We start from the raw sequence: 27,806 nt of genomic DNA, 5'->3' as shown, positions 1-27,806 counted from the left end.
CTCAGAATCATTTCCTTGTGACTCGCTCGAGAACACGCACTCTTATGTGCATGACACCCTCAAATAGGGACAAAAAAATAACATTTCACTAGTGCACCTTCCGACCTGGCGAACAAAAGTGTTGGAGCAAATTGCATACAAACACCTAAACTTGATCTACCGTAACTTCCTGCTCTCATCAGACAATGTATCATTGATGGTGATAAGTAGCTCTGCCAACAGCTTTTTTCGCACTAGCGATTTTCTTAGACATGCGTCATATGAACACTCACCACATGATGCCTCGATACAGGAGGCCGCTCCAATGCCCCACCAAACCACTAAATCTGGAGGGCAAATCCTAGCATACTTTGCATTGGAACTAGCACTAATATTCCATGTAAATTAATACCGGATATCATCGGGTCCCTTATCAGTTGTTTGTTGCTTGCGCTTCACACTTCTGATCAGCACTGTTCCTTCGAAATTCCTTGTTTATCGTGTGAGGGCCTGAACCCTCCCAAACCGTTACGTATGCCTCAAGGATGATAACGTTGTGGCAAGTCACAAACGAAGTCCACCTCGATAGTCTCCCTCTCTGGCTGATGGCATCTTATCAGCGACTAAAGCTCATTTTGCAACCAAGAGCCACCAAATGCCACATGGGATGCGCGCTTGTCCTGGGACCATTTCAATTCACGCATTTGTATCGCTAATCGCCAGGGCTCTCCAAGGTTACTTTACTGGACTCCTGGCGATTGACAATATTTGCAAACTACCACTATTCAATGGGCTTTTCCATTCCTCCTTTAGGTTAGGGCTCCCCAACCTTCTGGTAAACAAATCCTGTGCCTAGATAGTTGACTCCTTTTCTTTGTGGAACCTCCACGCTTCGCCCACAACCCGCTAATCCTGAAGAAGAACAGAATCCATCCACCCACCCCTGGCTTCACGTTAGAACCACGGGCGCTGCGGCGCCAACTGCGCATCTCAATATCATATATTAAAGGGGTTAGCCATCATCCCAGGCTGCTTCTTGCAGTGGCCCTGCACAGCTTTAGTGTGCGTGAAGGCGTTTTGAAAAAGTTCAGTTGCTTTCTTCCCATGAACCGGAACTTCTGCGAGGCGATCTGCTTGCCACAACCCATGCACATGACTTTGTGCGACTAATCTTTAAAAGTCAACTTTGAACCCCCCTTCTTAATTTGCCTTTCAACTGAATTCGGCTTTGAAATGTCATTCATTCATCAAGGAGTATGTGCTTATGGTAAATCCGGCTCGGGACAGCGTGATTTTGGCATCTCATGGTGCACGTAATGTGAATTTACTCATGTATGTATTCAACCCCTGACGTCTAAAGCACACATCAACGTAGTCCAAACAGTGGCGATTCCAGCCACACGCCCTGCCGCTGAGGCATGCGAAATGGGTCCTTCTATCTAAGTACAATGGTCAATCTCTGTCATTCTTCTTTGACACCACGCAAATCAGGCTCCCAAACATTGTGAGCGTTTTTCAGGCTGAATCATTCAACCAAAAAGAAAGGAATATATAAACTGCATGATGAAATTGAAGACAGTTACAATCTCAAGAAGGCCCTAATAATCTTCCTCAATTAGTTGCTTATACAGATCCCAATTCCTCACTGGATGATCCCTCACAAACTCCAACACCCTTCTCTCATTCTCAATGATAAACATATCGATGTAACCCAGCAACTGCGTCATCCTTCCCCACGGAGGTGTGAGCATGCAATCACCCACAATGGAAACGGTCTCCAGCTTCATCCGATTGTTGAGCCGCGTCTCAGCGACGGAAATGAGCGCGCCCATCCAACCTTCCATCGCCTGAGTCGTCTGTTCCACAGACGGAGCACCCATGAGAACAATTGTTTTCAGATGTTGACACTTTGTAGAGGTAGCCAAGGTGTAAAGGAGGGCGTTGGGGAAGTTAGGGTAGACTTGGACATGTATCGTCATTACCTCGATGAAGGGTAACTGATCGCATAAACGCCCGGCGAAAGCCACCTCTTCTGGGACGAGAACAACACGGGACGAGTCAAAATCGCTCGCATGGTGTACGTACTGTCCCGCGTCAGCGGAAACTCGAAACTCAGCATCCAACGCCGTCGTACATTCGAAATGTGATGATATCGGCTGGAAATCAAGGTCCCCCCAGATTTGTATGCCCTTCAACGAGTGAACAGTACTGAGAGAGGTCAGAAGCGATTCTATCGCAATGCTATCGTCGGACGTGATATCAGCTTGTGTTATAGAGGGATTCTGAAAGCCTGATATCTCTGGGACTTGACTACCACATTGGTCGGAGAGTGCGAGGTGCTCCAGGTACGGAAGACTGGCGAGGAATTGTGCGGAATACTCAGGAGGATCAGCATCGACCAAGATCCACTGAAGAGTTCTAACCCTGGGAAATGTGGAGGGATCCCAACGATCTCGTGCGCAAATAACAACATCGACGAGATTCTCGGCTTCGCTCAGTACGCGATGATGGACCACTTGGCGTGGAACAGCGTGCTCGGGTTGAACTTCTCGGGTCTCGATTTGCAAAGATCGGAGAAGGGGTGCTCGACAACCGCTGATCACGCCGAGAACGCAAGACAGGTCGTCGTCGCATTTGACGCGAAGGGTTCGAATATGATCAAGATGCTGGGCGACCAGCTGGGTGCATAATTCAAAGATATGGGGATCGGCCTGGCGGGCCGGAAGGGTGAAGTCGACAGAAAGTGGATAGTGTGAAGTGAATCTAGTGGTATAGAGATAAAGTTGCATGATATTGTAGACATGGTTTGCCTTGACCAGGTGCTGATAACAAACGCTGGACCATATCATAGGAGTCGAAAGAGCGGCCTGACGCCATAGTCTGCAAACATGGGCGTATGATAACGAGGCGAGGGTTTCAACATGGTGTGGAGCCGCATCTTCGACTCCTTCCACGCGACTTGTACCTCTCCACGCGACCTCAAAGATGTATTGCAAAACAACAAGAGGGAGGCGCCGAGAGTAGTTAATTCCTGTGACATTGGACAAGGGCAGGGTCCTATTTAAAAATGGTTGCATGAGATAAGGAATGCTGAAGGACTCAGTGTGCGGCCGACCGATGGGATAGCATTAATGGCTTTTTGATTCGCGATCCTGGTGATGTCTCACGCGCAATGAAATGTCAAGATGTAGACAGCTACGAGGGTTCCCGAATACGAAACATCGATAGCTGGAGGGGTTTTATACTCTCACTTCAGCAGCAGCGTCGCAGTTATGTAAGATTTACTAGGATCAAGTGCCGCCATCTCCCGAGGAAAAGCACATAGAAGGCAGAGGTTCTATCACATGGAATTCGAACCTTCATGCAGCGATGGACGGGTCTCTGGCGCCGAGAACTTGGGACGGGTTGTCAGACAAGCAACACATATCGGGTGATGCCGGCTGCTGATGCTCAACTGGGACAGCGAACGCATTTCAGGTATTGTATTGTCTTACATTCGGTCTGTGCTCCTTCCTCGGTGACTTGACGCGAGGCTACTACATAATCTTTCTTCGCCCTCGTTGCTTTACACCTGATCAAATCGAATCTGTTGTGTCAAATGAAGGCTTGAAACCAGGGTTGCCCAACTTAAGGAGAAATCGCACGGGCACAACGAGATTGCATCTGTACAGTGAAACCAGGAACCTGGATTCTCCATTTAGCAAAAAGATTCGATTTTCGAATGGAAACTCTTTCGTCGACCTATGTCCTAATTAGTGCGAACCATCGCTCCGGCGACTTGAGCGTGTCCTGTGTGGTCCTCGGTTATGACCGGTGCGACATCCAAAATCAAGCCATCAATCCCACTGGAGCACGTTGCCAATACAGGGCGTGCGATTGTCAAACAGTTGAACGCTGATCATTGTATGATGGGCGTAGGGCGTTTTTCGACCGTGCGGCAACCCCTCTGTATTGAGCTGCGGTGCGCCACCCTCGTTTTTGTTGAAAGTCATCCAGTATTTTAGCCAGTTCGCTGCAAAAATTCGGGTGACCTGGCCGACAACCCAGAAAAGAAACGACAAACATTCAATGAAGCTGCGCATATCACACACTTACGACTTATATTTGGGACGATGACGAGCAGCACGAAAGCAGCACGAAGAATTGGCAGGTGTGGAATTTCGGAATGGTAGCGTGCGAATCGAAACATCAATGTTGAGCAGGAGTTGCGCAACAGTGCGTGTCAACTCAGGTACGGTTCTTCCAAAAGGTCCCAACATAGTTGTGAATAAATTCCAACGGCGGCATTCTACGTCCCGAATGGTATCATGAGATTGGTTTGAGAAAGCGCTCTCATCGTTGCTCAAGAGGCCGCACTGGGCATTGATCAATTGACGACAGCGAGTCCCAGCGATATTACCCTGGTCCTCAAATGCAAAATTTGGTGGTACTCGAGTTGCGCAACACCAAAACACTGGGTACACTTACGAAAGATGGTGAATTCGGTCCAAGAGAGGCACTCCCGGAGCTGACCGTCCGGAATATGTGTCGGTTCGGAATCAATGCCTTTCGCTTTACTCTTACTGTGCGAGCCCCTGGTACGGAGCACGCAGTTTCACCATAGTATATCGACCAAACGCCTATTATCACGGTATTTTTGTGCATTCGCTTTCACCTTGTCTTCCTGCCAGATTCCCTGTAGGCATCTACGGGAGAAATCATTGTCGAATGCCTCGTGGCGCAAATATAATATTACGAAGTCATAGAGGCTGGAGTCCTGCCTAGTGGCGCAACGTGGGTCACAAGGTGCGAGCTGCCGATCACCTGAGGGTGCTGTGCTCTTTACAAAAATCCCTCGAAACGCTGCATTTCACCATCTCTCTGGTTGAGAAGCTTCCGTGAGGCCCTTATCCTTACGGTGCTAAATCAGGCAGGAATTTGGAATGCTGCGGGCTTGGTGTCAGAAGCCCGCCCAATTGGGGATCCACTACGCTTCTGCAGGGGAGGGGGCGAACATGCAAGTATTGGCGTATTGGCACCCAGCAGATACCTCAAATGGGCTTCATGGCCAGCGAAAGCCCCTGCAAATCCAATTGGCGGGCCCATGCGGGGACGATCGTGATTAACCCACTGGAAACACGGGGGAGACCAGATACACGACCCCAAAATCATCAGTCGAGAAGCAAGAGGGCAGTAGATACGAAGCCCACTGTCCCATTGCTTCACTGATGTTCCAATGAATTCTCAATGTAAATCGTTGGGTTAAGCAAAAAAAGATACGCCGGATGGAGTGTACGAAACAAATTGTATGAATTCACGTTGCGATTGGCAGACCATGGGGTGATAAATCTGTCGAATTATTGTGGACTAGTAAAGTATTTGGCAGTGATGGGGAATGAAACGTTGTTGGGCGGAGCTGACTAGTCATGCCCCCGCGTGCCAATCGCGGGGTACCTAGACGCTTAGGCCCAACTTCGAGAAGCCAACAAATCTACTGGAATGGACAGGCCCAGCGGCAGTGACGACAGTGAGACATAGATTTTGCATCCTGAACCTTTGGGGCACTGTTGTGATGGCAGGGAAGCAAGTCCAATGTGAAACGTCGACGCACATGTCCAGCACACTGCATATCAGGCAGGGATATCATACATAGATAGACCCAGTCCTGCGGTAGGAGAGTGGCCGACGAGCCACTGATAACACGCCAGATCAGAGCGTTTCTTCGGCCTTCTCCGCCGCCTTGCCCACCTTCGCGTCCAATCCAAGAGCACCCCGATTAAGTGCATCCTGCTCCCCCTGGAACGATATCAGCGTAGTAGAATTCTTCACCGAAATGGGAGATCTGGGAAGCTCAAATGTCACCATCATTTATCACCAATGACCAACAAAGTTCGTCGGATCGTGGTAACGAGCGACAAAGGAATGTTTCAGCGTGGTGCGCACTATGAGCGGGTTACTATAGACGCAGTAGATAACAGTCTTTGGCGCAGCACTGAGATTCTGACAGTTGCATCAGCGGCCATGATGGACCTTAAGAAAGAGCTACAGTATCGGTCAGAACAGTGGCCACATCAACTTGGGACTAAGTACTCACATAAGATCACTGGCCCGGCGACACGAATTCCTCTTTCGTCTCAGGATATCATTCTCCAATTGAGCTCTTCGTCCTGAGCACCTCGCCCACAAGCGCTGCAGATATTTTCCTCAAAAGCTCTGACGATAGCATCAACCGGAACGAGTACTAACAGTGATTTACACGACACCACAAACGTGTCTGTGGTTGTAAATACAGTACTGGGGGCTACGGGGTTGATAATCCTACGAGGGCAGGGTAATTTTCAGGGAAGCGGACAGGCTGTAGAGGTGAGTATTCAATCCTGTGTCAAATGGGTTCAGATCGAATCATCAGTCACGTAAATCAACAGGCCAACCGATGACAGATGCGAAACTTACCAAGAGTATGACAAATGGCACTCTAAGACAGTCGCCCGTGGATTGTGTGGTTCGGCTCATACGATGCAATTTGAAAATGGCCAGAACGATCGATCTCATCTGGTGTCGAACGGAAGAGGGCTCGTAATCACTGTGCGATCACGGTCAGATTATCTTCAGTGGGTTTGATAAAAATGTTAAGGGTGGTCCCTCAAAGTAACTGTAGGGCTGACTGTCGACAAAAAATCCACTTCTAGGTGCGCGTATACTCCAGTTTGGTGGGCTACCACTTTTCCTTAATACTTGTTTATTGGACTAACGTCTCACCTAGATATCGATAAACCCCAATTGGAAGTCAATATATCATCAATGTTAGGTGCGATTTGGAAACATCCTCGTTTGCAGAGAATAAGTACGTACTGTGATATACCCCACCTTCCAGTCTAGCAGAGAAAAAAGACCTCTAACTTCGTCTTCGATAGGTTCTCGACCTTTTTGTCCGGTTCTTCAGCGGCCGTCTCTACGTTTCCCGGTCTTCGACTCTCGGGCTGACTCCCAAATTGCCCATTGGGACCCCAACGAAACTATAGGAACATCATAAACAACGGCCGTTTGATTCTCATCCCCAGGATGGGAGGTAAAAGCTAGTGACGCGCTCGATCATTGTCCGCACAGTGAGGGGATTACCACAGATGCAATGTGGTTGTGATTAGATCCGAGCGGCATAGGGTACCCTGTAGGCCGTGACAGAGGTCGTCAAAAACCTTGTGAACAACCGTTGATGTTGGCGAATCATCCGGGTCGGAGATTGTCCCGCCACATAATCACTCGCCGAAATGACCCTTGGCCAAAGCCTCAGGTTCTTTCTTGATCCGCTCTTTTTGCGCGGTAGGAGAATCGTTAAGCCGTCGTAAGGGCCTTTCTCACAATCGCAGGGTAACATCCTGCCTGGTTGACATCGGCCCGCCTTTAGCCCGCATCGGTCGAGAGCCACAAAAAATGCGGAGCATTGCACAACCCCAGATTTGGCTATTTAAACCACTTGGGAATCTTGCGGAGTCGATGCATCCTAATGCATCAGCAAATTGAAAATTGGTTGTGACAGCCAATGCTTCAAATGGTTTGAAAGGAACGGGGTTTGATTCCGAATCAACATCTGTCAGAGTGGAAACGGAAATCGGCTGGCTTAGCCAATTCTCCAACTCCATCGAACCGTCTAAACTTAAGTGTCGAAGTCTGGCACAGGCTGGCTACCCATCATACATCCCGGATTCGGCTCGATTGCTCCTAGTGTATCACTCAGTGAAATTAAACGTCTTTCTAGGGTGTCTGAAGAACGCATCATGCTCTGGCACCAGTTGCTGCCATTCAATGACATAAAACACTCGGATCCATGATCTTGAGCCATCACCTCTCCAACTCCAACTTGAACAGCATGCCAATTGCGCACCCAGTTTTGTTGGAGAGCCTGCTTATTAACAGGTTGGGTGTTCACAGAACGTGTTAAACTCCGTTGCGGGTCACCTGCGGGTTCATACACCCAAATTTGATTAGATCGCTTAGGAGTTCTATGCGCTTCATTCCGCTATCCCGGTAGTGTGTTAATGCACTTCCAGTGATCAAGTATCATCATGGCTGTCCATCTGCCTCGGTTTTGGCTTGATCATTCAAAATCCCAGGAGCCACCTGCCAATATTGGAGAGCACTCCAAGGTGTGCTTTGTGACGAAGATTTCTCAGTCCGACGCTACACAGCACATCATATCCGTTGAAAATCGAAGAGTCACCAAGAAATGTGGCCTAGTCAACCGATCCGCGCTATGAATCAGTTTAGGATCAGTAATCGTCTTTGATCTCGGGTGGTTTTGTGCTCGCAATCTTCTCAATTGTGAGTAAATAACGGATGGTCATTAGCATAAAAAAACCGTCGGATTGTTATAGATTAGTGTTCTCAGTGATTATGGACGAAACGCTGGCGCAAGAGTTTGACGGGTCATGCTCATGTATGTCACGAGAAACTGAAATGGATTTCATTAGCTAGCCCCATCTTTGAGAAGCGAGAAACCCCATGTGCTGGTCCAATTAATGTCAGTGAGAGCATTCTGGATCTCGACGTCGGTTGGTGTCGCCACCGTTGCAGTAGAGAAGCAGGTCTCATTCTGAAGAACCGAATTACATCTCTAGCACATCTTATTCCGGAACAGGGTTATCATACATACATGGACCCAATCCTGGCGGTAGCAGGCAGGTTGACGGAGCTTGTAGATATCACGGCAAATTCAAAGCTTTGCTTTGGTCCTCTCCGCGGCCTTTGCAAAGACTTGTCTCATCTAGACTAAGAGCACAACACTGAAGTGCTTCCCATTCCTCCCGGGACGAAATCAGTATAGAAGAATCCTCCACCGCGATAAGGGAACCGGGAAGATCATATATGTATCACCCTTATCATCAATGACCAAAAAACTCACCGGAGCCTGGAGACCAGCAACGAACGGCCGATCAGGACATGCGCTATGAACGGGTTACCGTACAGATAGCAGATGAGGGTCTTTGGCTTAGTGTTGAATCCTGAAAGAGGTTGTACCATGATGAGCTTTATGTCTCAGTAACCCCTGTCAAGAGCAGCAGTGATAGTGACATGGGGTCATCGCCTCGCTCCCTCCTACGCAGCACCTCATCCACAAGCGCCGCAAATGATCCAAAGGCATTTTTCTGTGCGCGTAGGTCTCTCTCAAAAGCCCCGATGACAGTTTCAACAGGACAGGAAGGGGCACCGGCAGTGATTTGACGAAGGCGCCCGTGGTTGTAACCGGACCAGACGCTATGGAGGTCGAAGGAATCATCCACACGAGGGAGCGGTTGTTTGGAGGGAAGAAGATGTGAGTGTTCGATGTCGTGCTAAACGGGTTCGGATCAAGCGTAGGGTCACTATATCAACATGGTAAAACTATCGTCAGTCGGCAGCAAAATGAAACGAGACTCACCAAAATCAGGAAAGGTGAGGAGGGCGATACGTAGTGGTACCCAAAAACTACAACCATCCCTGTCGATTTTAAACGTGTCGTGGTTCGGCTTGGGGGATCGGTACGATGCAGCCCTAAAGTAGCCCGTATATGACAAGAACGTTGAAGGTGGTCGGCGAAGGTGCCCACGGGATCTAGTTTAAAAACAAAGTTCATCTACCCTTTGGTCGGACTCCTACCCAGTCGTCTACCCTTCGGTGAGCGCATAGTGCATGAGTTTCCTGTTGTGGGTTGTTGTTGTACTCTACGACGTGGCAGTGCGGCCGCAATTACAGCCTATGAGAGCATAATGAGTGTGGTGGTGTATTCGCGTTACAATTTTGGTCGGAAACTTGCTTTAAAACCAGTATGTTCATCCAGACAAATTGATCACGATTAGAACTAATATATCACTAGGAAACAAACTAGCTTCTTGAGGCTAGCAATAAGTACATACAGTAGCAGCCTCTATAGCTTCGCCTTAGTAAGCACGTCGGCTCTTTGAATGACCGTCTTCAATAGTCCCTCAACCTTCTTGTCCAGTACTTCAGCAGCCGCCCTTAAGCTTTCCAATCCTCCACTTTCAGGCTGACTCTCAAAAGTGATCACTGGATTCTCAACGCCAATGAGACTGCTGGGAACGTCATAAACGATGAACGTTTGCTTCTCGTCTCCAATCAGAATAAGGTTTGTTGGAACGTGTAAGCCAGCGACAAAGTTATGCTCGATCATTGTCCGTGCGATGAGGGGATTGCCATAGACATAGCGTGTGGTTGTGACGGGGGCTACGCCTTCCGGGCGATATAGATTGTACCATGGACTATGACGGAGAGTATCGAAAACCCTGTCGCAAGGAATCATCGTTGCATATCAGCGAAAATCATCCGAGTTTAACACTGTTTGTTCTGCCTACATAAAATCGCACTCGCCCAGATGATCCCTCGCTAAAGACTCGAATTCTTTCTTGATCCGTTCTTTTCGCACGGCGGAAGAATTACTATCTCCTGGATGAACCGTCCTAAGGGCTTTGCGCACGACCGCCGGAAAAGATCCTGGTTGATTCTTATCAGCCTTCAGCTCAGCATCGAGGGCTGTCGTTATGGCAGAAATTGGGAGGGGGACGGTCAAGGTTACACGTCTAGTTGTGAAGTGCTGAGTGACTGAGGTTGAGCGGTCATAGGCGGAGGCAGAGGATGTTGAGGATGTCATCTCGATACTGTAGGCGGATTTAAAGGAGCGGCATATGGAGAGAGTGCGCACGCCGCAAGTGCATCAACGAAGCGGTGCAGAAGCAAGCCTTATGAATTGGTTCACTTTCCTTCAATTAATATTCAAGAGGGAAAAGGACTTGCATTTCTTAGCCAACCCAAAGGCGATGGGATAGGGCACGGAGGTACGGGGAGGCTTTCGCCAGCAGATGACACCCTTTATAGGACCAAGGTCAGCCATCCATTGAATGCCAATTTTTCTTTCGGAAAGGCATTAGATCGGCAACAAGTTCCGGTCACAAACCTTTTGCTTGCCGAATCGTGAATGGCAATCACGTCGTCAACTGTGCTGAGAAGCAGAAATATGGTGGGATCGAAATGAAAGGTAATTCTGGCTAAACCCTATGCCGGGATGGAATATATGAGCGTGTGGATTTTGAGAGACTGACCAGCGCAACCCATGTGTGTTTCTCCCTGAAAGGGTTACGCTCAACAGACCCAATAGACGCGGCCAACACAGGCGGCCGAAGGATGTGGAACATGTGGCCCGTAATGGTAGTTATGCTCACTCTTACCTTCGCTGCAGCGCAAGCGTCTATTCCTTAATACACGTGTATTGGTATTTTAATACAATCGGCAAATTCCACCTCCACCGAGGGTTTGCTGTCATTTCCAGCTGTGATGGATCGAATGTTCCACTGTGTCTGCAGCATACAGGGCTCGTGAAGGTGCCTCGATGTAGCCCATCGGTTGAACCCAGTAGCGTGGCTTGGTCGTAGCGGTCGACTCTGAAGATAAAAATTGTCGGCGCATGGCAAAAGAACATGTTTTGAACAACATCGATCTCATGCACTCTCACGCGCACTGATAACCACGTTGTTTTAGGGTGTGAATCCATCAATTTTGAAGGCCAGTCCATCACCATCTTACACGGAGGCCGAATGAAGTCTCTATCCCCACTCACCTTGGACCGGTGCACCGTGCCAAGCCCCAAGCAGAAGTTCTCCCAGGCTCATAGTGTTGGTCGCTGCTGCATGTGATGACCAGTGTGTTACCCCCTGCACGACCCCACACGACGTGCCGTCCGCTGCGCACACAAGCTTTCCATTGACTGCGTGGAACACATTCGAGAACAAAACAAAGATTGTCTAAACATCTACTCGTAAAGCCATGACGATCCGTCTTCGGGGACTCACACGGTCTTCATTCTGGTGCGAACAACCGGGGTATTACACGTTACGTGAAATGAATATGACCAGCCAGGACTGGATAGTTGGTCAATCAATGAGAGAAGCGCCTCAGACAGGCTGTCATGAACCTTGCGATCAATTTCACTGGCTATGTGAACAGATTCACTCCGATCAGGGACTGTGATTAATTAATTATGTATCTGGTCGCAAATCACAACAGAGAGTCGAGATTAATAACGCTGATCACCACACCCTGACTTAAGCTACAGCGTCAGCCATGCAATACACGCCGTACGGAAACGTCGAATCCTACAAGCTAGGCTCGTGTGTTTTCTCTGATAAACCGGGTGGCGACGACTGGAACGAAGCAGAAACCACTCATTAGCTCCACCATGTGAATGATGTCACGGAGACGGAAGCGACGGCCTAGCCAAGTAGGAGTGGATGAAAGGGCTCGAAGGGCGCCAGGAATCAAAGCCTAAATTCTAGCAGAATAAGACGATGGACTCGTTGTCACAGTGCAGGGGTGGGGAACCACATAGCCGATCAACAAGTTGTTTCGAGTGATACGATTACCAGTTACTTCGCACAGGCACCGTATGGGTGTGTAAGTGCTGCACATATATAGAGATAGGATGAATAAATCCACTGCCGCCGCCTAGACAGCATCTCAAACCAACTGAGAGGCCGCATTGGAGAATGGCAGGCAGACATGGCCAGCTTGCCTTCCCACGGTGGGGCCATCCGCGTCATGAGATCCGACCACGATGTGATCAGCACAGTTAGCGGGTGCCACCTCTCCATAAAAGTATGCATGAGCAGCCAGCCCCAATTGAAAATCCAGCGAAACCATATATTTTTTTGTTGGTCATAGAGGCTTGGAGTCCTGCCAGAGCGAAACCGAGGAAACGGTTAGGTTCCTCGGAGCATTCATTGGTAAATGATAAGTGTGTTGTCACGCGGGAGTTCGATCGATTCCTACGTTGGGGAGCAGATGAAAGTATGGGCCCGCTGTGGCAGGTTTCCCTTGCTGACAGATTACATAATGCTTACTACATCATTCTCATCGGCCATCGTCCCCGTCATTTCTCACATCTTTCCTTGCCATTATCCTTCCCCGTGATGGTAAAGAGTCTTTGAAACCTCTTAGACACGATATCGATATCTGAGACGGCCAGCTCCGCCAGAGTACGACTAAATGACTTCCACGTCATCCCCGTAGGTCCATGAAAATCAATGTAAAGGGAAAAGGCAAACCATCTTTTGATGATCCGTACGGTAGAAAGGAACATCGAAAGAGCCCGGTTGGAACCGGGGACCGGGAGGCCATGCGATCGAGGGGACACTGGAACGCTAGTGACAGGGAACTCAATACCTAATTTGGATAGAACATCCCCACAAGCCATTGGATGGTAACAGTACCCGATGAAGACTGGCCACGGTAGAATGGAAGAATCCTGTTGAAAATTATGCACAAGAACATGTGTAACAAACACTTCAAGTACTCACATGCTCGCATGCGTGCCCCGAGGATGTCGCAATTCTCTATAAGTACCAACGTCGTCCCACCCCTTCCCCCTCGCGCCATCGTCATTTTGACGAATCACTGGGGAATAGATCGAGGGACGACCGTTATCCCAACTTGCATTCCGCCAGAGAACCTCAATGGTTAGGGCGACGATAGCGATATCTCCTCGATGAAGGCGAAGCTGGTGGGATGGTCATTTGAGTCGTTGGGAGATCCACATCCTTTGACTACGCCACTTAAGTTGGAATGACTCAGAATCAAAGAGTCGATTCCAACGGGTGAATGTATAGAATACAGCCAGTATATCAAACCAAGCTGCACTTACTTATGCGCGTACATGGATGGCAAGCATGAAGACTTAAAGGCGCGCGGAACGGGCCCAATGCATGAGGTTACGATGGGGGGTTAAGAGACGAGACTGTAATTGGCGTGAACGGAAGGCAGCACGGCTCCAGGATACCTCCTATCCCTTGGCTCCACCCGCGATGAGATGACAGTTAAACCTCATACCTCTCACACGCCAAAGATGGGGGTAAAACTCAGACGACAAAGTACACACAGCCCTTCAACTCAATCCTCCCCACAGGCAGCATCACGTCGTCGCAGACCACTACATCAGGATATATGAAGCGTCAGCATGGCATGGCATGGGTACCAGTCCCCATGGAGAAGACTTTTTACACTTCAATCTCAATCCTAGGACCATAGTATATAGTCACGTCGCTGCCGAGAGAGACTCTTTACGACGTACTAATCCACAGAGAACGATCATTTCCGGCGAAAAAAGACCCCCATTCAGATTTGCTTCGTGAGCGTCGCTTGTCTGGATTGGAAGAAATTCTCCGGAAGGAAATAAGAAAAAAAAGTGGATCTTTCCCTAATGCATATACGATGCATCCCGTTTAGAACCCGCTGTCTCGGTCTAATAGGTACCACCGATTTATGCACGCCCATAAACCCACAAGGGCACCTTTCACATTCTCCAGCCCACACCTTCTAGAGAAGCCCAAGTGAAGCCATTTACTCATAGTAGGACTTTCGATCCCCAGCCATCATATCATCGGCCACCGGCCCGGGGGGTCGATCCGCCACGCAAAGTGAATGCGTATTCCGTGATGCATCATGAATACACTGGAGGATATGTGGATTAAATGTACAGTACAAAATCTTGGGACCAAAGAGAGAACCATGATATTAGACAAGGGGGAAAAGAAACAACTTGAACCGGGTTACAGAGTACCAAAATAAAAAAAAAAAAAAAAGGCGATATCGCCAAAAAAAAACAAAACCAATCTTTCAAACGTCATCTACCTTAGTACTTCTCTCCCACCTTCGGCGAAGCGATAATATCCTCTTCCTGGTCATCATCGCCAAAAGTCACAATGTTGCTAGGTCTAAAAATCGGCTCGATATGTCTCCCCTCCGCACTCTCGATCGTGGCCACAAGTATGTCCGCATCTGAAGGGCGTTCGATATTCCCACCCAAAATGTGTCTCGCACGTATCTTTCGTCCGTAAAAGCGCGCGTTTTCGTCGCTCCGTTCGATGACGATGTTACCTGGGGGGGGAAGAAAGTTAGGGGACGAGGACACGCTATTCAGGCAGAAATGACGACTGAAGGAAGGTACACACGCACCGTCTACCTGGACACCGCCGTATAACCCTCGACTTTTGATATAACTTAACACTGGACTGAGTTCAATCCCCGTGTCAACCTAACGGATCCCCGACGATGCCACAACATTAATACATCACACCACCACCACCGCAACCAAAACAACGCACCACAGCACCCGCTCCGATCGGACCGGCAGTTACGGTCAGTTCACCGCCTACTGATACTTTGGGGTTAGCAAATGCCTTTACGGCTCGCGAATTCCGGAGAATCAAGACAACGTCGTATATATCTGCGCCTGTTTTAAAAGATTTCAAACCATCAGTCAGTAAATCGATGACCAAAAAAATATCGACTGAAAATATGATAAGAGCAGTGAAAGGGGGGAGTGCGACGAGGAATATGGATTGGCGATTTGTGCCACTGTATTCAGCACCCCCTGCACAATGAACGACTAAAACGGAGCGCAAGATTCGTCTCGCTCGGGCTGTCATCGTTCATCTTCGCGCCCTCGCGGACATGTTCCGAATAAGAGAGGGGAGTGAAAAACTCCAAAAAACACACCTGCAAGGAACCCAAATCCAATGGTGTGGATTAAAATCCCGGAAGGAGATCCCCATGCTGGATTTCACATTGGAAAACAAAAAGACACCCCCCGAATTATTGAAAGGAGCCCAACCCAGGAGGTTGTGGTTTTCGGACCGGAAGATGAGGACAAGCACACCCGGACGTTTCATTCCCGAACAGAACACACACACGCGCGGGGATAAAATGCCAAAAATGCCAAAAAAAAGCAGCAATCAGTAATATGAAGAAGAATATTATATACTAGACGCTTGTACGTACACCCATCTGGATTCCTGGCAATGACGACACCACTCCCACTGGCAGCTGATAAACCCAGCCCCGTTCGGCACACGGTGTAAATTGCCAACCCTAAATTGATTTTACGGTGATAACGAACTATTGAGTGCCAGGGTGCCAGGGGGGGTGGGGGTGAGATAACAGACCTTTAGCCGATATCAGGAGCTGTAAAAGGAGACAAGTGATGCCGAATCGGCCACGGACATGTCAGCGAGTGGGAAGGGAAGGGAGGATTAGAGAAGAGGATATGGCATACTCTCTGTGGAATCTGAACTGCAACCCGTTGTTTCTTCTTTGTCTTCCCATCGCTCGTCTCTACCTCGAGTATTTCACTTGCAGCTATTCATGCAGTGGAGAGACGTTGTGAAATGGATATGAAGGGATTAGGGAGGGCCTTGGTTGAGGATGTATACATACTGGTGAATGAGCGCAAGATACGACTGCATTTCTCCACCTCTGTTTGAGGTGAAAAAGTTAGATAGGAATTGGAGAGAGAGAGAGGAGAGGTCGTGGAAAAATCAAACGCACCAACGGCAAGAGGCTGCGGATAGAACGCCTATTCAACAACCGCCGTACGTCCAAAGGTAAAGATCAGATCTCTCGCGCAGCTTCCAGACCAAGTCGGGGACAGCAGTGAGGACCTTACCTCGGAGCCGACTTTGCTTGCCAAGTAGTTCATCTTAGTCCCAAGGAAATTGGATACCTTCCACGCCCTGGTCTCGACAGATTTGTATCCTTGCTTCAACTTCTCTTTAGTCGTGGGCGAATTGCTCGTTGACGCAACTGCGGATGTTGTAGTAGTGGCAGCCATCGTTGAACGCTAGTCTCTGAACTGGCTGTTAGCGTAGACTGAAAATTGGTGTGAAAGCGGGACAGGAGAAAGCTAGTTATACGGGGAGTGAGGGAAGTCTGAGTAAGAGTTGAGGTTGAGGCGAGTCTACGGCCACACATCCCTTAGGACCCGGCCGGCACTTAGGCAGTCTATTGGGTTGGAGCCGGCACTGCGGTCATCGGCAAGTCATCGGGTTTCACATGCAGCATGACACAACGACATTAGGTAAGGTCCCACACGTGTATTTCCGGTAGATGAAGTACTGACTAAGGACTCCCATCCAGCCTCTATGACTTCGTAATGTAGAAGCATTCAGCAATGGTTCACTTAACTCCTCGATCTGGCCACCTTCGTTTGTGTAGTGGGCATTGAATTTCAATCAGCAATCGAAGTGTTAATTACAATTTCCGGGATGGAAGCCAAAGCTGCTGTGGTTCGGCGGGCGATCTGGTGGTGCGTATGTAAGCAATCCTCCGCTGCGTCGTCCTGCTCAAGAATCAGCCCTGTAACCCCTGCAGCGCATCAAAACCTTGAGCCATCCAAAGCTTATCGGGAATTACGCACAACCAGAGAGGCCCTCAAAGACTGGACCAGGGAATTCGACCGATCCATCGTCATTACATCTAGCTGGACGCGTGACCGCAAAATCCGGAGTGCTACCGCAAACTTACGGAGGAGGCCAACCCCCAGAACATATGGGGCTTCAGGAGGTGGAAAATGTGCTGGAGAACTTATACCTCCTCGCTCCAACCCGAGAATGGTCTTCTTCCGGCGTTTACTAGCTCATGACTCATGAGGACCAAAAATGCCCGGCGGAAGTGCCCACAGTATTCCCTGTTCCCTTGCCAAATTTCGCTCAACCCCAGCAAGGAGGAGGTGGAATACGCTAGTAGTTTCATGAACCGAGAAGTCCGGGATACCATCTTTACGGCAGCTCCGCTCAACGCTCCGGACCCGGATGGGCATGGAAAGTCTTTGACGAAGAGGTCTACCACCTAACCAGGCTGTTGTACCGACTTAGGATACCTATTTCTAGTGGTATTTCTCCTGATTTGATGGTTGGGGTGTGCCTACTGTATGGCGCATATCTGTAACGTTATTCGTCAAAAACGCACTTGAAAACTAACCCCGGAAAGTGTATGAAATCTGAAGATTTGGGCGCATCTGAGCATGAGGTGGTTTTGGGCTCTTTTGGAGGCTTTTTTTTTTTTTTTTTTTTTTTTAATTTTGTTTTGCACCGTCATCATTGGGGCTGGATAACGTTTGCGGGCCATAATAATATTGGAGAATTCGTTCACGGAAGCCATTCGCGTTTCCGATAAGTTTCATGCATGGCGATCCCACTGGGAACCCTGCATGAAACCTCGGCCAAGTTCCTTCCGAGACTAGTACGTGCGCGTGCGGGTGTTCGCGCCTCGCCTTTGTCCACCATCAATCCATCCATCCATCATGATCGACCACGAGGCCAATTTTTAATTTCCCTGCTTGTCTGGTCTGCTTCGAGCCCTGCATGGTGCCAAAAGCTTTTCTAACATGCAGCCATCGAGAAACATACATTAGGTGTACACGAGGAGTGTAGCCCGGATCTAATCCACCCCCAATTCGGCGTCGCGGCCACCTGTAGCTGTCTTCCCCAACTGATCGCTCGATCAAGAAACGAGCATGATTAATTAATTGATTGCAATGCCCTGCATTGGAACGTCGTTAAAAGCTCATCTCCGTGTTAATCCGCTAAAATCCCTCTCGCCAACGTGCTCTCCCAAATTCGAGCACCCAACACACAAAAAAAAAATATCTCATTCCTTTTTTTTTTTTTTTTAAATTTTCACAATAGTTGAAGCTTTCCTCTTTTTCCCCATTACCGTCGGTCACGATACTGTGCACAATACCTGAGAGTTTCCTCGGGATATCGAAATTCGGAAGTGTTATCAAAACCGACCTCTGTAGAGTCCAGGTTTTAGATAAGCTCGGTAGTCGATAATGCCACTGCTCGTGGCTGCCTCTTCGCAACTTCGTTTGATATTAAGCTAACACGCACCGCCAAATCATTCTGGAACATTAGAAACGCTATATATAGATGTTTGTAATGATGACAGAGTATCTTAGATGACCAACGAGCTAATGCATGTTCGCTTGCGTTCAGCACCATGCTCACAGCGATCCAAATAAATCAAGTACAGCCATATATATTGGCAACGTTTGTGGCATATGAAATTAGATCCAATAGTCCATCAATGTGTCCCAAATCGCAGCGGCATAAGTGAGGAGATCGATAGCAAAAAACGAGGATGTGATCACTCTCCTGCAAATAACCTAACAACAAGGTACGCAGTTGATCCGCAAAAACGGAAGACTGTAAAAGGCGGGATGAGGTTGACAGAGGTACAGAAGAATGAGGCCTTTGACGTACAGGCAAGTCCTGCCACTGAGAAAAGCAAGAAGGCCATATACCCAGAAACAGCCTTGCTGCCCTTCGTTGTCGCATGCCTGAAATAGATGTCAATATCCAGTACAATTGGGACAACGCTGTTGGGAGGAAACGCACTGAATTGCCACCGCCAAAGCACCCTGGTAACAGGACAGGCGATGAGTATCCACGGGAATGAAGGATCTTCAGGACTTACGTTCGAAAGAGTCCAAGCCAGCAAAACCTGCAGGTAAATAACTAAACATCACATACTTTGATAGCGTTTGGTGAGAAGATGCTTACGCTGCGTAAGAGTGTAAGCTTGAACCATCGCATACAAGGGAAAAAAAAAGCCGCCTACTTGGTTCGGACCTGCTTGTAGTAATCCTGTTCTTGCAGACCAGCGTCCACTTTGACCTCAGCAGGTGGGGGTTTGCTGGAAACGTCCGTTCTCGTCAAGTTCCCGAGGGCCAAACCAACATTATTGCTCACCTCTCAAGTACGGCAAGGGCATCCTCGTAAGCGGCATTCAAATCTTTTTCTTCAGTTGGAACAACCACATCCACATTGTTATCCTTTGGCTTGGCAACAACCCCAAGATCTGTCTTCACAGGTGCATTATCACCCTTCGTACCCCATGATACGTCACTGGGAATCCATTAAGTGGACAAAACAAGGAGATATAGAATGTGGGCTTACTGAACGTTGGCAAACTGTTCACAACATGATTAGTACGAATCACAATATGGGAGGTAGGGTGACTTACAGCGTAAACATTGAGTACATTGATATAAGAAGGTGCCATGAGGATATATTGGATAAAGCTGTGTAAATTTCAGTATTGGTTCGAGTTGTGCAATTGAGAGGTCCCTTACGATGTAATCATATGCCAAGGCTCGAACTGGAGCAATGCAAACAGCGTTACAGATAGGGTGTATGTTCCCAAGCACAAAATTTACTCACGAACAAAAATGACGCAATTAGGTAAAGACCAGTTGTCGCCAGCAAGGAGACAACGATGTTCCTGAAAATAGAACTGCTCCAGAGGGATTTCCCTTTTGATCCTCCTTCAATAGCTTGGATACCCTTGAACGCAAGGAAGAAAGCCGCAAACTGATCACCGTGATAAGGATGACAAGGTTAGAACTCGATCGCGTGGGACTCACAGTCATGTAGACCGTGATAAGTGCAAAGCCAATCATTGCTGTTGTATAACCCCACTTTGAACTGGGCGGGTGCATGAATGAGTGCAGCGGTCGCGCCTTCGGGGATAAACTCACCCTTGAGGTCGATTTCCCATAGAGAGGAGGAAACACATGACAACAAGGCCCAGATAGATATATTGCAATACGTTGTTAAAGATATCAATATGCTTCAAATTGAATGAGGGATCTTCCATGGCTTTGGTAAGGATAATCTAGAACACGGAAGTATAAGCGCTCGTCTATTAAAGTATCATGCCTTGTCTCACAAAAGCAATGTAAAAGTTTGCCTGGAAAATGGGGACTCAGAAAGGGGACCCACTGGATGTCAAGATATGCTTACCAGAGCAAACCATGAAAACATCAAATTAAATGTTTGATACACCATTTCGACATGTATCGCAAATTTGCGCCAGAACGTATGGGAACTTCGGTAGATGTAACCAAATTTGAGAGTAGCGTGAATAGCCTGAATTCAGGAAATGCTGCATCAGCATACAGACACACGGCCTTCAATATGCCCGAAACTCACAGCGAAGAATGAACCATTCAGCCATCGACGACGCTGACTGATAAGTTCGGGGACTTGATCAGGTACATCAGTTTCTGCATATGCTGACTTGACGTAATGGAGGATCCAAGAACCGCCACGCTTCGACACGAGTTCCCAGCAGAGAATCTGAGGATGCGCCGAATAGGTTGGCGGCAGCGTAAATCAACATTATTCGCATTCAAACGTACCCGATCCTCAGCAAGATACATGTTAGAAGTGAAGATATCGGCGCCAGCACCGTGCTTGAGTGAGACGTATCAGAAAACAATTATTGTCATAGGGAGAGATACTTGCCAGCTTCTCCCCCAGGAAATACTTCTGAAGAGGCCCTTCTCCTATCGCGTCGTTCTGAAGAGCAACGTACCTGGCAGGGAAACCTTACAATAAAGGATAGGGAGGGGGAGATCGAAACTCACCTGTATGCACTGAAAGCTCCAGGAAGCACGGTAATGTAACCAAATATCTGGATTGACGCCGTTACAACTGGGTTCGGAAAGGTATAAAGTGCCAAGAACCATACCGACTCGAGTGGCTTGTCCAGGATATTGCTCATCTGCCCTCCGGGATCAGTCACATTGCTTAATTAGCATCATCTCCAATCGGATTCACCTTATATTCGAAGTTCTGAGCAGCGACTAGAGGATTCTTTAACAAATCCAAACCCCAGTTTCCCTTCATAGCAACAATCTCGCCACACGCTCCACCAACGTTTGAATTAAGATCAAATGCCTTCCAGAGATGGTAGATGGATGTATTTCCTGGTTGAGTTCCCACATCTAGTAGAACGCAAACGTTGGGGTCCAAAACCCGACCAAAAGCGTTGAAGAACCACCTGAGTTGTGATAATGACAGTGAGTAGCGGCAAGAAATAATTTCATGCGTTAAAAAGGTCGACACGGACCGGTGGGAATTGATTTTTTTCTCATTCTTTTCCTTCAAACAGAAGAGAATCTGAACTGGAACTGCGCCTCGTTCAGCACCCTGAATCCGTTTTTTCGCCGTAATCGCAACTGTCGATCGGAATGAACAAAAAATCCTCGAGGAGAGAATATGTAACGTTCAATGCTTACGTTGGGTCGTGTATTCGTAGATATGAGCCGTCTGCGACGGAAAAAGTGGTGAACAAAATGGGTTTATGTGAGCTCGAGAAAGAACTGTTACGCACGACAGGCTTGTCTCCGACAATATTCTAATCGTATGAATTATGCGTTCAATATGACCGAACAGTTTGTGTCAGAACCACCTCTCCATACCTTCGCAACTCCATCCTGGTAAGCTCCCAAGGAAGCAATAGCAGAAAGCGTTCTCGAGTTGATCTTCGAGCGTCCGTCCGAAACAATGCACACAACGACTTTCTTCCATCCCTCAGCACCCCAGATTCTTGATCGGGTGCGGGTAGTAAGATGTTGAATGTTCTTCATAACACCATGCATAGTTCGTGCAAAAAGTTCGTCATCTTCCTATTATGATCAGAAAGAATCAGCTTCGAAGACGAAAAGGAGAGATAAAACAATGTACATTGTACATGGTCATGACAATGAAAAGTTCTGTTTTACGAGGCGGGTCATAGAGAACTTGCCGCAATGCATATCCCTCATCCTGTGATGAGCCACGTTCAGCTCAAAGGACGGGCGAACTATTGAATAAGCATACTCGAAAGTTATCGGGGTCGCATGTTGCCGCAGTATACCGCATGTGGGTGAACTCCCTCTCATTCTTGAGTGGACATAGTTCAAGAAGTTTAGGAGGAACAGGGCAATCCAAAACAAGGTTTCCATTGTAAAGCCTTAGAACTTGTTAATCAATGTCTGTCTGCATCATGAGACGCAATATTGTACTCACTGCACCCGTTTCGTCGTTTTAAATCTCCTGGGAATGCGCTGGGGGATTCTCCCATAATGGATGTAATTTTCTGCCCCCACCTCGGCTTCCTCATCCGGAAAGGCAGCATCACGACCACCCCTCCTAGGCACAAGAGGTATGGTATCCTGGTAAGACGGCACGCCATCATCTTCCAGGTGATATCCTTGGAGATGTGAAGATGAAGACGGAGTCTGAGACGGGTCATACTGGTCATTAGGTTGTGTTGACGCCGGGCGTTCATATTGATCGTAGCCATAGCCACCTTGCAATGATGCATATGAAGGATGAGGAGTTATGAAGGGGTCTGCTTGAGGCTCAAAAGGATTTGGAAGCTCAGAACCATACCCCCCTGGAGGTGGTGGAATCGGCGGTCCGTCATCGTTGTAGCCATATGCAGGGCTTGCCCCATGGCGGTCAGGTCCTGGGGTTCGCAAAGGCTGGTGTCTCTGAGATTCGGGATCCTGAGCACCCCTGTTAGCTTTCCGCAGCTTAAATTTTGCTCAACCAAACCTCTGGATAATCATAATATTGCCGCGACATGATAGAAAGGTTGATCCTTGGTCAACCTTATTCTCAAAGGAAAACAATATCAGTGAGTGCCTCAGTGAGAGTAGAGTGTTTAAAGGTTGAGCTAATGCCGAGGATCAACCTCAAAGTGGAACTGCCCTGCGGTTGCGGGCAGTGTAACTGGCTGTACCTTTTGCGCCTAAACCGAGTTTGCATCCGATTGATTCCCGCTTTTGGCAGTCACTGCGGTTGCCAAATTGGCGCCCCGCGCGGCCGCTTCTGGCGTCGCTGCTGGAACGATTGGCGGCTGGGTCCATTCCGATCGACTCTGACATCTCGCGTGCGTGCTCAATAACCCCGTATTTTCACATCGGCACGGAACGGTTGCCAAAGCCTCTAGCCAATTCAACAGAGCATCTTACTGGTATTGCCACTCCAGCCTTCATACAATACAGATATCCAGTACAGACAATAAACCCGACACCACAAGCTAGAGGACTCCGTCACCCCGACCAGTCAACCCTACTAAGGATCCCATCATGTACATTCAATTGTGAACCCCAACCCCAACGCCCCCCGGGCCCTTCTTTGCGTTCATCGAGGACCTCCTCACTGTGGAACACCTTATATTCGCCGAGGCGGCCGCGGCCGTGGCAGGGTCAATATCACTCAGACCCCAGGCCTTATCACGATGCCTGGAATGAGGTGGCGTCCAGTGCAGCATGCTCAACGCTATACCCTTTCGGTAACGCGGGCAATGCGAGCCAGGGACCGGTCAACATAATAAACAATGCCGGCCCTGCTTATACATCTGACAGGGGCTGCAGCAATTTCACGGACAGCAACTATATCTAGGCTTCCCGTAAGTAGCAACTATATAAACTTTTGAGTGAGCTGTAACAGCCTGATCCTGTGTATAGAAACCATTGCTCGTTATATGATTAAGGAACAAACAAACAATGAAGTAATGATACTAGTTTCACCTCATTTCCTTGGGTCAGCACGACGCTCGTGTCCTCCATCTGTAATTATCAATAGATTGCCTAAGTGCCCGACAGCGATGGTAAATTCAGTTGCTATCCATGAAATTGCTACAGCTGTTGCCAGATATGTAAGTGGGGGTGGCATTGATTATCATGTTGGCCGGTCCCTGGCTCACATTGCTTGCGTTACCGAAAGGACATGGGTGTTGAGTACACTGCACTAGACGCCACCTCGTTCCAGGTGTCGTGATAAGGCCTAGGCCTGGGCTTCGAGTGATTGACCCTACCACGGCTGCCTTGGCGAATAGATGGTGGTCCATGGTGAGGAGGTCCTCGATTGAAATGCAAAGAAGGGAGTGACATTGAAGGTCGCATAAAGCGATTACCTGTTCCGATTACTACTCCAGGGTTTAGGATGGCTTGTGCTTCGAGAAAAGGGAGACCATGGCTCTTTATTGCGCTAAGTATAGCGTCCGAAAGGTTATTGGGCTGCACCCAACCTTGCAACATTACAAGTCTACGACAAAATGACACTCCAATATCAGACGTGACTGAAGGTATAAAAGGCCCCACCCCTAGCTCGACCAACCCCTCCATAACTACACCTCGCAAACACACGGATGCTATAATATTCACGCCCTATTCAGACTCGATCACGCCACCCAGAAGAGGCTCAATGTTGAGGAGGTATGATTGTATGAGAGAAGGGAGTGAGCATTGCCGTGAGGAGTTGCATCGCTGGTTTCTGTGCTGAAGAGCGGGGTGTGGATGAGTTAGAGACGGGTCCAATGGATATCATCGCAAAGGTTAGACAATTTTTATATTCAGTTATGTCTGATAGCGGGATATTCTCTTGTCGCAGGTTCGTAATAGTGCTGACCCCTAAGACATCTAAACAATCATTCAGTGCCGCTTTTCCACGCAGCACATCCCAGCTTGTGGAGCCATTTAACCACTGCAGGAAGAACTTTGCGTTCTACCCTTGGCCATCGTGTTTTATGATGCGCTATATTAGTGTGTCGTCTGGAGGTCTGAGTCCCACGTAGTTACCAACTCTTCGACCAAGGAACAGGATGTCATCGTTAGGGATACACTTTTGAGTGGAACACGGGGTGGATGTTTCTTGAGTTCATCAGACAATTCCAATTCAAAGCTCGCTGGATAGCCGCATCAACAACATACAGTAGAGCATTTCTGAGCACCCCGCAGCATGACCACAGTCATCATCATGCAGATGCACGTCGAAGGAGTATTCGCTATTACTTAGTCGGTTTGCAGTCTTGCAGTCTTGCAGCCGGAAAGAAATTTCCCACGATCACCACACCTATCGATATCCTAGGCAAGTGACCAGCCAAGTCCAAACTCTCAGCTCACCCACTTCATACCTAGAACGGGACTAATGCCTTCTATCGTTGGCAATCTTGCTTGTCAGCGCAACTCGTATCTACGGCGACTGGAGACCACTGTTGTGTCCTGCGTGCCCAGTACTCCCAAGAATAATTCCAGCGGCACTGGAAGCTCGGAAGAAAAGTTGAAATCCATCCCATTAGAGAAGCGGCCAGCGGCTGACTTGAAATCGTTCGAAATCGAGTTTGAGGATACGGTACTCTTTCCAGAAGGTTGAGTGCGCGCTGTGCACTGCATTGCAATGCGTTCTCTGAGTCTCCCATACATATATATATAAACAGGTGGCGGTCAACCGGAGGATCATGGACTAATCAAACTCTGCGAGAGAACACATGCATCCCAACCAGCTGAAATCCTCATTACTCGCATAGCTCGGCATGGACTGCGCGCCGTACACTTCTCCTCGTCACCGCTCGAACCAGGCACTAAAGTTGTACAGGAAGTATCTTGGGATCGAAGATGGGACCACATGCAGCAGCACACGGGCCAGCATCTTCTGAGTGCAGTTATGGATACATACCAAGGCCTCGAGACTCTAGGGTGGAGTATGGGGGCCAGTATTTCTAAAGATGAAGACTTCAACAGGGAGCACAACAGTGTCTCAACTTCAGGTCCTTCCCTTATGCCCAACATGAATTTCGTCGAGTTGGGTCGGAAACCAACGGACGCAGAAATTTCAGAAATCCAGCATAGATGTAATAGTATTATAGCAGAGAACCGTCAGGTCACCGTTGACACACCGTCGGATGCAGACACCACTTCTCTTCCATCTGATTACGACGCGTCACAAGGACTTGTTCGGGTTGTCAAAATAGACGGCATCGATGAAAATCCGTACGCTCCTTTTCATGACCCTGATAATACTGGCTGATTTCCAGCCTGCCCTTATCGTAGATGCTGCGGAACCCATCTCTCTCAAACATCCCACATCTCACTCATTCTTATCTCCCACACTCAACCCATTCGAGGCACTAATACACGTCTATACTTCACTTGCGGCCAACGTGCCATAACCCTCGCCACGTACTCCATCCGTGCCGCACGGTCCATCGCGGGCATTGTATCTGCATCCATCTCCGACTTAGAGAACGTGATTTCGAAGGTTACGAAGATAGATCTGGAACTAAGGGACGCGAAACGAGCAAAACGGAGGCTCGAAGCCGAGTTGGCTAAGTTCGAAGCAGAGAATATTAAAAGATCCTTCAATGGAGTCACCCAGATTATGGAAGAGAGCGGAATGGCCTCCAACAGTAGCAGTGACGCAAAACGGAGAGCCTTCGTTTCCAGGGTTTGCGAAGATTCGTCAGCCGGGATGGACTTCATCCTTTCATTGCAATCCGAACTAAAACAACCCCTTACCATGTTTCCAAACTTAACCTACGACACAACTGGTCTCACCATTCTTGTAACTCCGACAACATACCGTGATGTTGGCCAAGGTGGCATCACGAAAGAAGATGGTCCAGGTCCGATGGTGATCCTAGGCGACCCCACGCTCGTTGCGAAAGCCACAGAGCGGATACGCACTGATCCTATTCTCACAGATCCCCCTGTCCAACCTGCCACCAGGGAAGGGGCCAAGAAAGCCGGAAATTCGGGCGGTGGAGGGATCAAAGGAGGCGGGAAAGGTAGCCGATGGCAAGGAAAGGCTCTGAAACTAGGGACGGCTCAAATCAATGCCTTAAGAGCCATAAGTTACTCAAACTAGTCGGAGCACTTGGTACTAGCTGCCGGCGAACTCACACACCCTGATTAGAGCAGCGTCCAGGGTTGGGGTTCGTGCTAGGTGCACATCATACAGGCTTCATTAGAAAACATGTCCCGGAATAGAATCATGCTGGTTTGTGTTGGTCGATTGACGAAGGCACCGATATTGTCTGGGCCGCATCGCCCGGTACCCCGGGCGAGGATAACTTCAATCACTGGGACGCAGAACGATGTCATGCAGTGCATGCGCGCATCTGTCTCGGGTGCTATTGCAGTGTGGGTGGCCAACTCAAACGCGAGTTGAGCAGAATGCGAAGTGATCATTGTCCCAAAATGCGGGGATTTCCCAGGGGGCCGTGAGCAAATCATCACCTCAATCGACATGGACGCTGCCATTTCTCCAACAGATAAACTTAATGATTTCTTCGAAGCTTAACTTCATGTCTTCCAAACTATGTGACTCTCCGACTGGAGGAACATGTAGGAAAGTGATAACGGAATAACCGCTTGCTCTAGTAGTAAAGCTCAGTCTCACTATATGCGCGAGAAC

The 27,806-nt window shown here is 48.5% G+C and overlaps 8 protein-coding genes across 8 annotated transcripts; 2 read left to right on the top strand and 6 right to left on the bottom strand.

Annotated features, from left to right (window-relative positions):
* Nucleotides 1–1,495: 1,495 nt before the first annotated feature.
* Nucleotides 1,496–3,175, bottom strand: EI90DRAFT_3049718 (uncharacterized protein). Its single transcript, XM_039059709.1, has one exon. It carries the CDS (start codon nt 3,054–3,056, stop codon nt 1,578–1,580), a length of 1,479 nt encoding a protein of 492 aa, XP_038918161.1. The 5' UTR covers nt 3,057–3,175; the 3' UTR covers nt 1,496–1,577.
* Nucleotides 3,176–8,021: 4,846 nt separating this feature from the next.
* Nucleotides 8,022–8,728, top strand: EI90DRAFT_3014917 (uncharacterized protein; the record flags this gene model as incomplete). Its single annotated transcript, XM_039056839.1, has 3 exons — nt 8,022–8,102; nt 8,427–8,540; nt 8,594–8,728. 3 exons carry the CDS (start codon nt 8,022–8,024, stop codon nt 8,726–8,728), a joined length of 330 nt encoding a protein of 109 aa, XP_038918160.1.
* A 256-nt stretch (nt 8,729–8,984) lies between these two features.
* On the bottom strand, nt 8,985–9,652 carry EI90DRAFT_3288144 (uncharacterized protein; the record flags this gene model as incomplete). Its single annotated transcript, XM_039067096.1, has 2 exons — nt 9,374–9,652; nt 8,985–9,287 (listed from the first exon to the last, which is right to left on the bottom strand). The coding sequence occupies exons 1-2, from the start codon at nt 9,566–9,568 to the stop codon at nt 8,985–8,987; spliced, it is 498 nt and encodes a 165-aa protein (XP_038918159.1). The 5' UTR covers nt 9,569–9,652.
* Nucleotides 9,593–10,391, bottom strand: EI90DRAFT_3049700 (uncharacterized protein). Its single transcript, XM_039059708.1, has 2 exons — nt 9,809–10,391; nt 9,593–9,758 (listed from the first exon to the last, which is right to left on the bottom strand). The coding sequence occupies exon 1, from the start codon at nt 10,250–10,252 to the stop codon at nt 9,860–9,862; it is 393 nt and encodes a 130-aa protein (XP_038918158.1). The 5' UTR covers nt 10,253–10,391; the 3' UTR covers nt 9,593–9,758; nt 9,809–9,859.
* Nucleotides 10,392–14,629: 4,238 nt separating this feature from the next.
* EI90DRAFT_3014914 (uncharacterized protein) lies at nt 14,630–16,606 on the bottom strand (the record flags this gene model as incomplete). Its single annotated transcript, XM_039056838.1, has 10 exons — nt 14,630–14,874; nt 14,953–15,031; nt 15,102–15,229; nt 15,496–15,552; nt 15,778–15,867; nt 15,942–15,960; nt 16,052–16,134; nt 16,213–16,251; nt 16,324–16,351; nt 16,442–16,606. 10 exons carry the CDS (start codon nt 16,604–16,606, stop codon nt 14,630–14,632), a joined length of 933 nt encoding a protein of 310 aa, XP_038918157.1.
* A 2,315-nt stretch (nt 16,607–18,921) lies between these two features.
* EI90DRAFT_3144970 (glycosyltransferase family 2 protein) lies at nt 18,922–23,061 on the bottom strand (the record flags this gene model as incomplete). Its single annotated transcript, XM_039065213.1, has 25 exons — nt 18,922–18,980; nt 19,038–19,114; nt 19,226–19,278; nt 19,407–19,470; nt 19,527–19,660; nt 19,801–19,858; nt 19,910–19,935; nt 19,998–20,147; nt 20,201–20,261; nt 20,315–20,451; nt 20,506–20,526; nt 20,580–20,705; nt 20,769–20,915; nt 20,978–21,031; nt 21,084–21,153; nt 21,206–21,252; nt 21,399–21,621; nt 21,691–21,799; nt 21,860–21,890; nt 21,955–21,978; nt 22,043–22,249; nt 22,308–22,388; nt 22,443–22,575; nt 22,632–22,720; nt 22,993–23,061. The coding sequence occupies 25 exons, from the start codon at nt 23,059–23,061 to the stop codon at nt 18,922–18,924; spliced, it is 2,250 nt and encodes a 749-aa protein (XP_038918156.1).
* Nucleotides 23,062–24,080: 1,019 nt separating this feature from the next.
* EI90DRAFT_3049680 (uncharacterized protein) lies at nt 24,081–25,084 on the bottom strand. Its single transcript, XM_039059707.1, has 3 exons — nt 25,005–25,084; nt 24,339–24,948; nt 24,081–24,270 (listed from the first exon to the last, which is right to left on the bottom strand). The coding sequence occupies exons 2-3, from the start codon at nt 24,737–24,739 to the stop codon at nt 24,144–24,146; spliced, it is 528 nt and encodes a 175-aa protein (XP_038918155.1). The 5' UTR covers nt 24,740–24,948; nt 25,005–25,084; the 3' UTR covers nt 24,081–24,143.
* A 457-nt stretch (nt 25,085–25,541) lies between these two features.
* EI90DRAFT_3144969 (uncharacterized protein) lies at nt 25,542–27,257 on the top strand (the record flags this gene model as incomplete). The annotated part of the gene is made up of 5 exons (XM_039065212.1): nt 25,542–25,761; nt 25,831–26,106; nt 26,161–26,383; nt 26,444–26,799; nt 26,848–27,257. 5 exons carry the CDS (start codon nt 25,542–25,544, stop codon nt 27,255–27,257), a joined length of 1,485 nt encoding a protein of 494 aa, XP_038918154.1.
* Between the last annotated feature and the right edge of the window lie 549 nt (nt 27,258–27,806).

This window comes from Cantharellus anzutake (assembly GCF_015039405.1).
Source record: "Cantharellus anzutake strain C23 chromosome Unknown EI90scaffold_15, whole genome shotgun sequence".
NCBI classification, from domain to species: domain Eukaryota; kingdom Fungi; phylum Basidiomycota; class Agaricomycetes; order Cantharellales; family Hydnaceae; genus Cantharellus; species Cantharellus anzutake.
Note: the sequence above shows the minus strand (reverse complement) of the source record. Positions and strands in the feature narration are given on the sequence as shown.

Excerpts from the sequence above, each read along its gene's own strand:
- EI90DRAFT_3049718 (XM_039059709.1), bottom strand. The coding sequence starts at position 3,056 with ATGCAACCATTTTTAAATAGGACCCTGCCCTTGTCCAATGTCACAGGA.
- EI90DRAFT_3049680 (XM_039059707.1), bottom strand. The coding sequence starts at position 24,739 with ATGGAGGGGTTGGTCGAGCTAGGGGTGGGGCCTTTTATACCTTCAGTC. Across the intron at positions 24,271-24,338 it reads GTGTACTCAACACCCATGTC|ATATCTGGCAACAGCTGTAG; the intron begins CTTTCGGTAACG and ends ACCCCCACTTAC.
- EI90DRAFT_3049700 (XM_039059708.1), bottom strand. The coding sequence starts at position 10,252 with ATGATTCCTTGCGACAGGGTTTTCGATACTCTCCGTCATAGTCCATGG.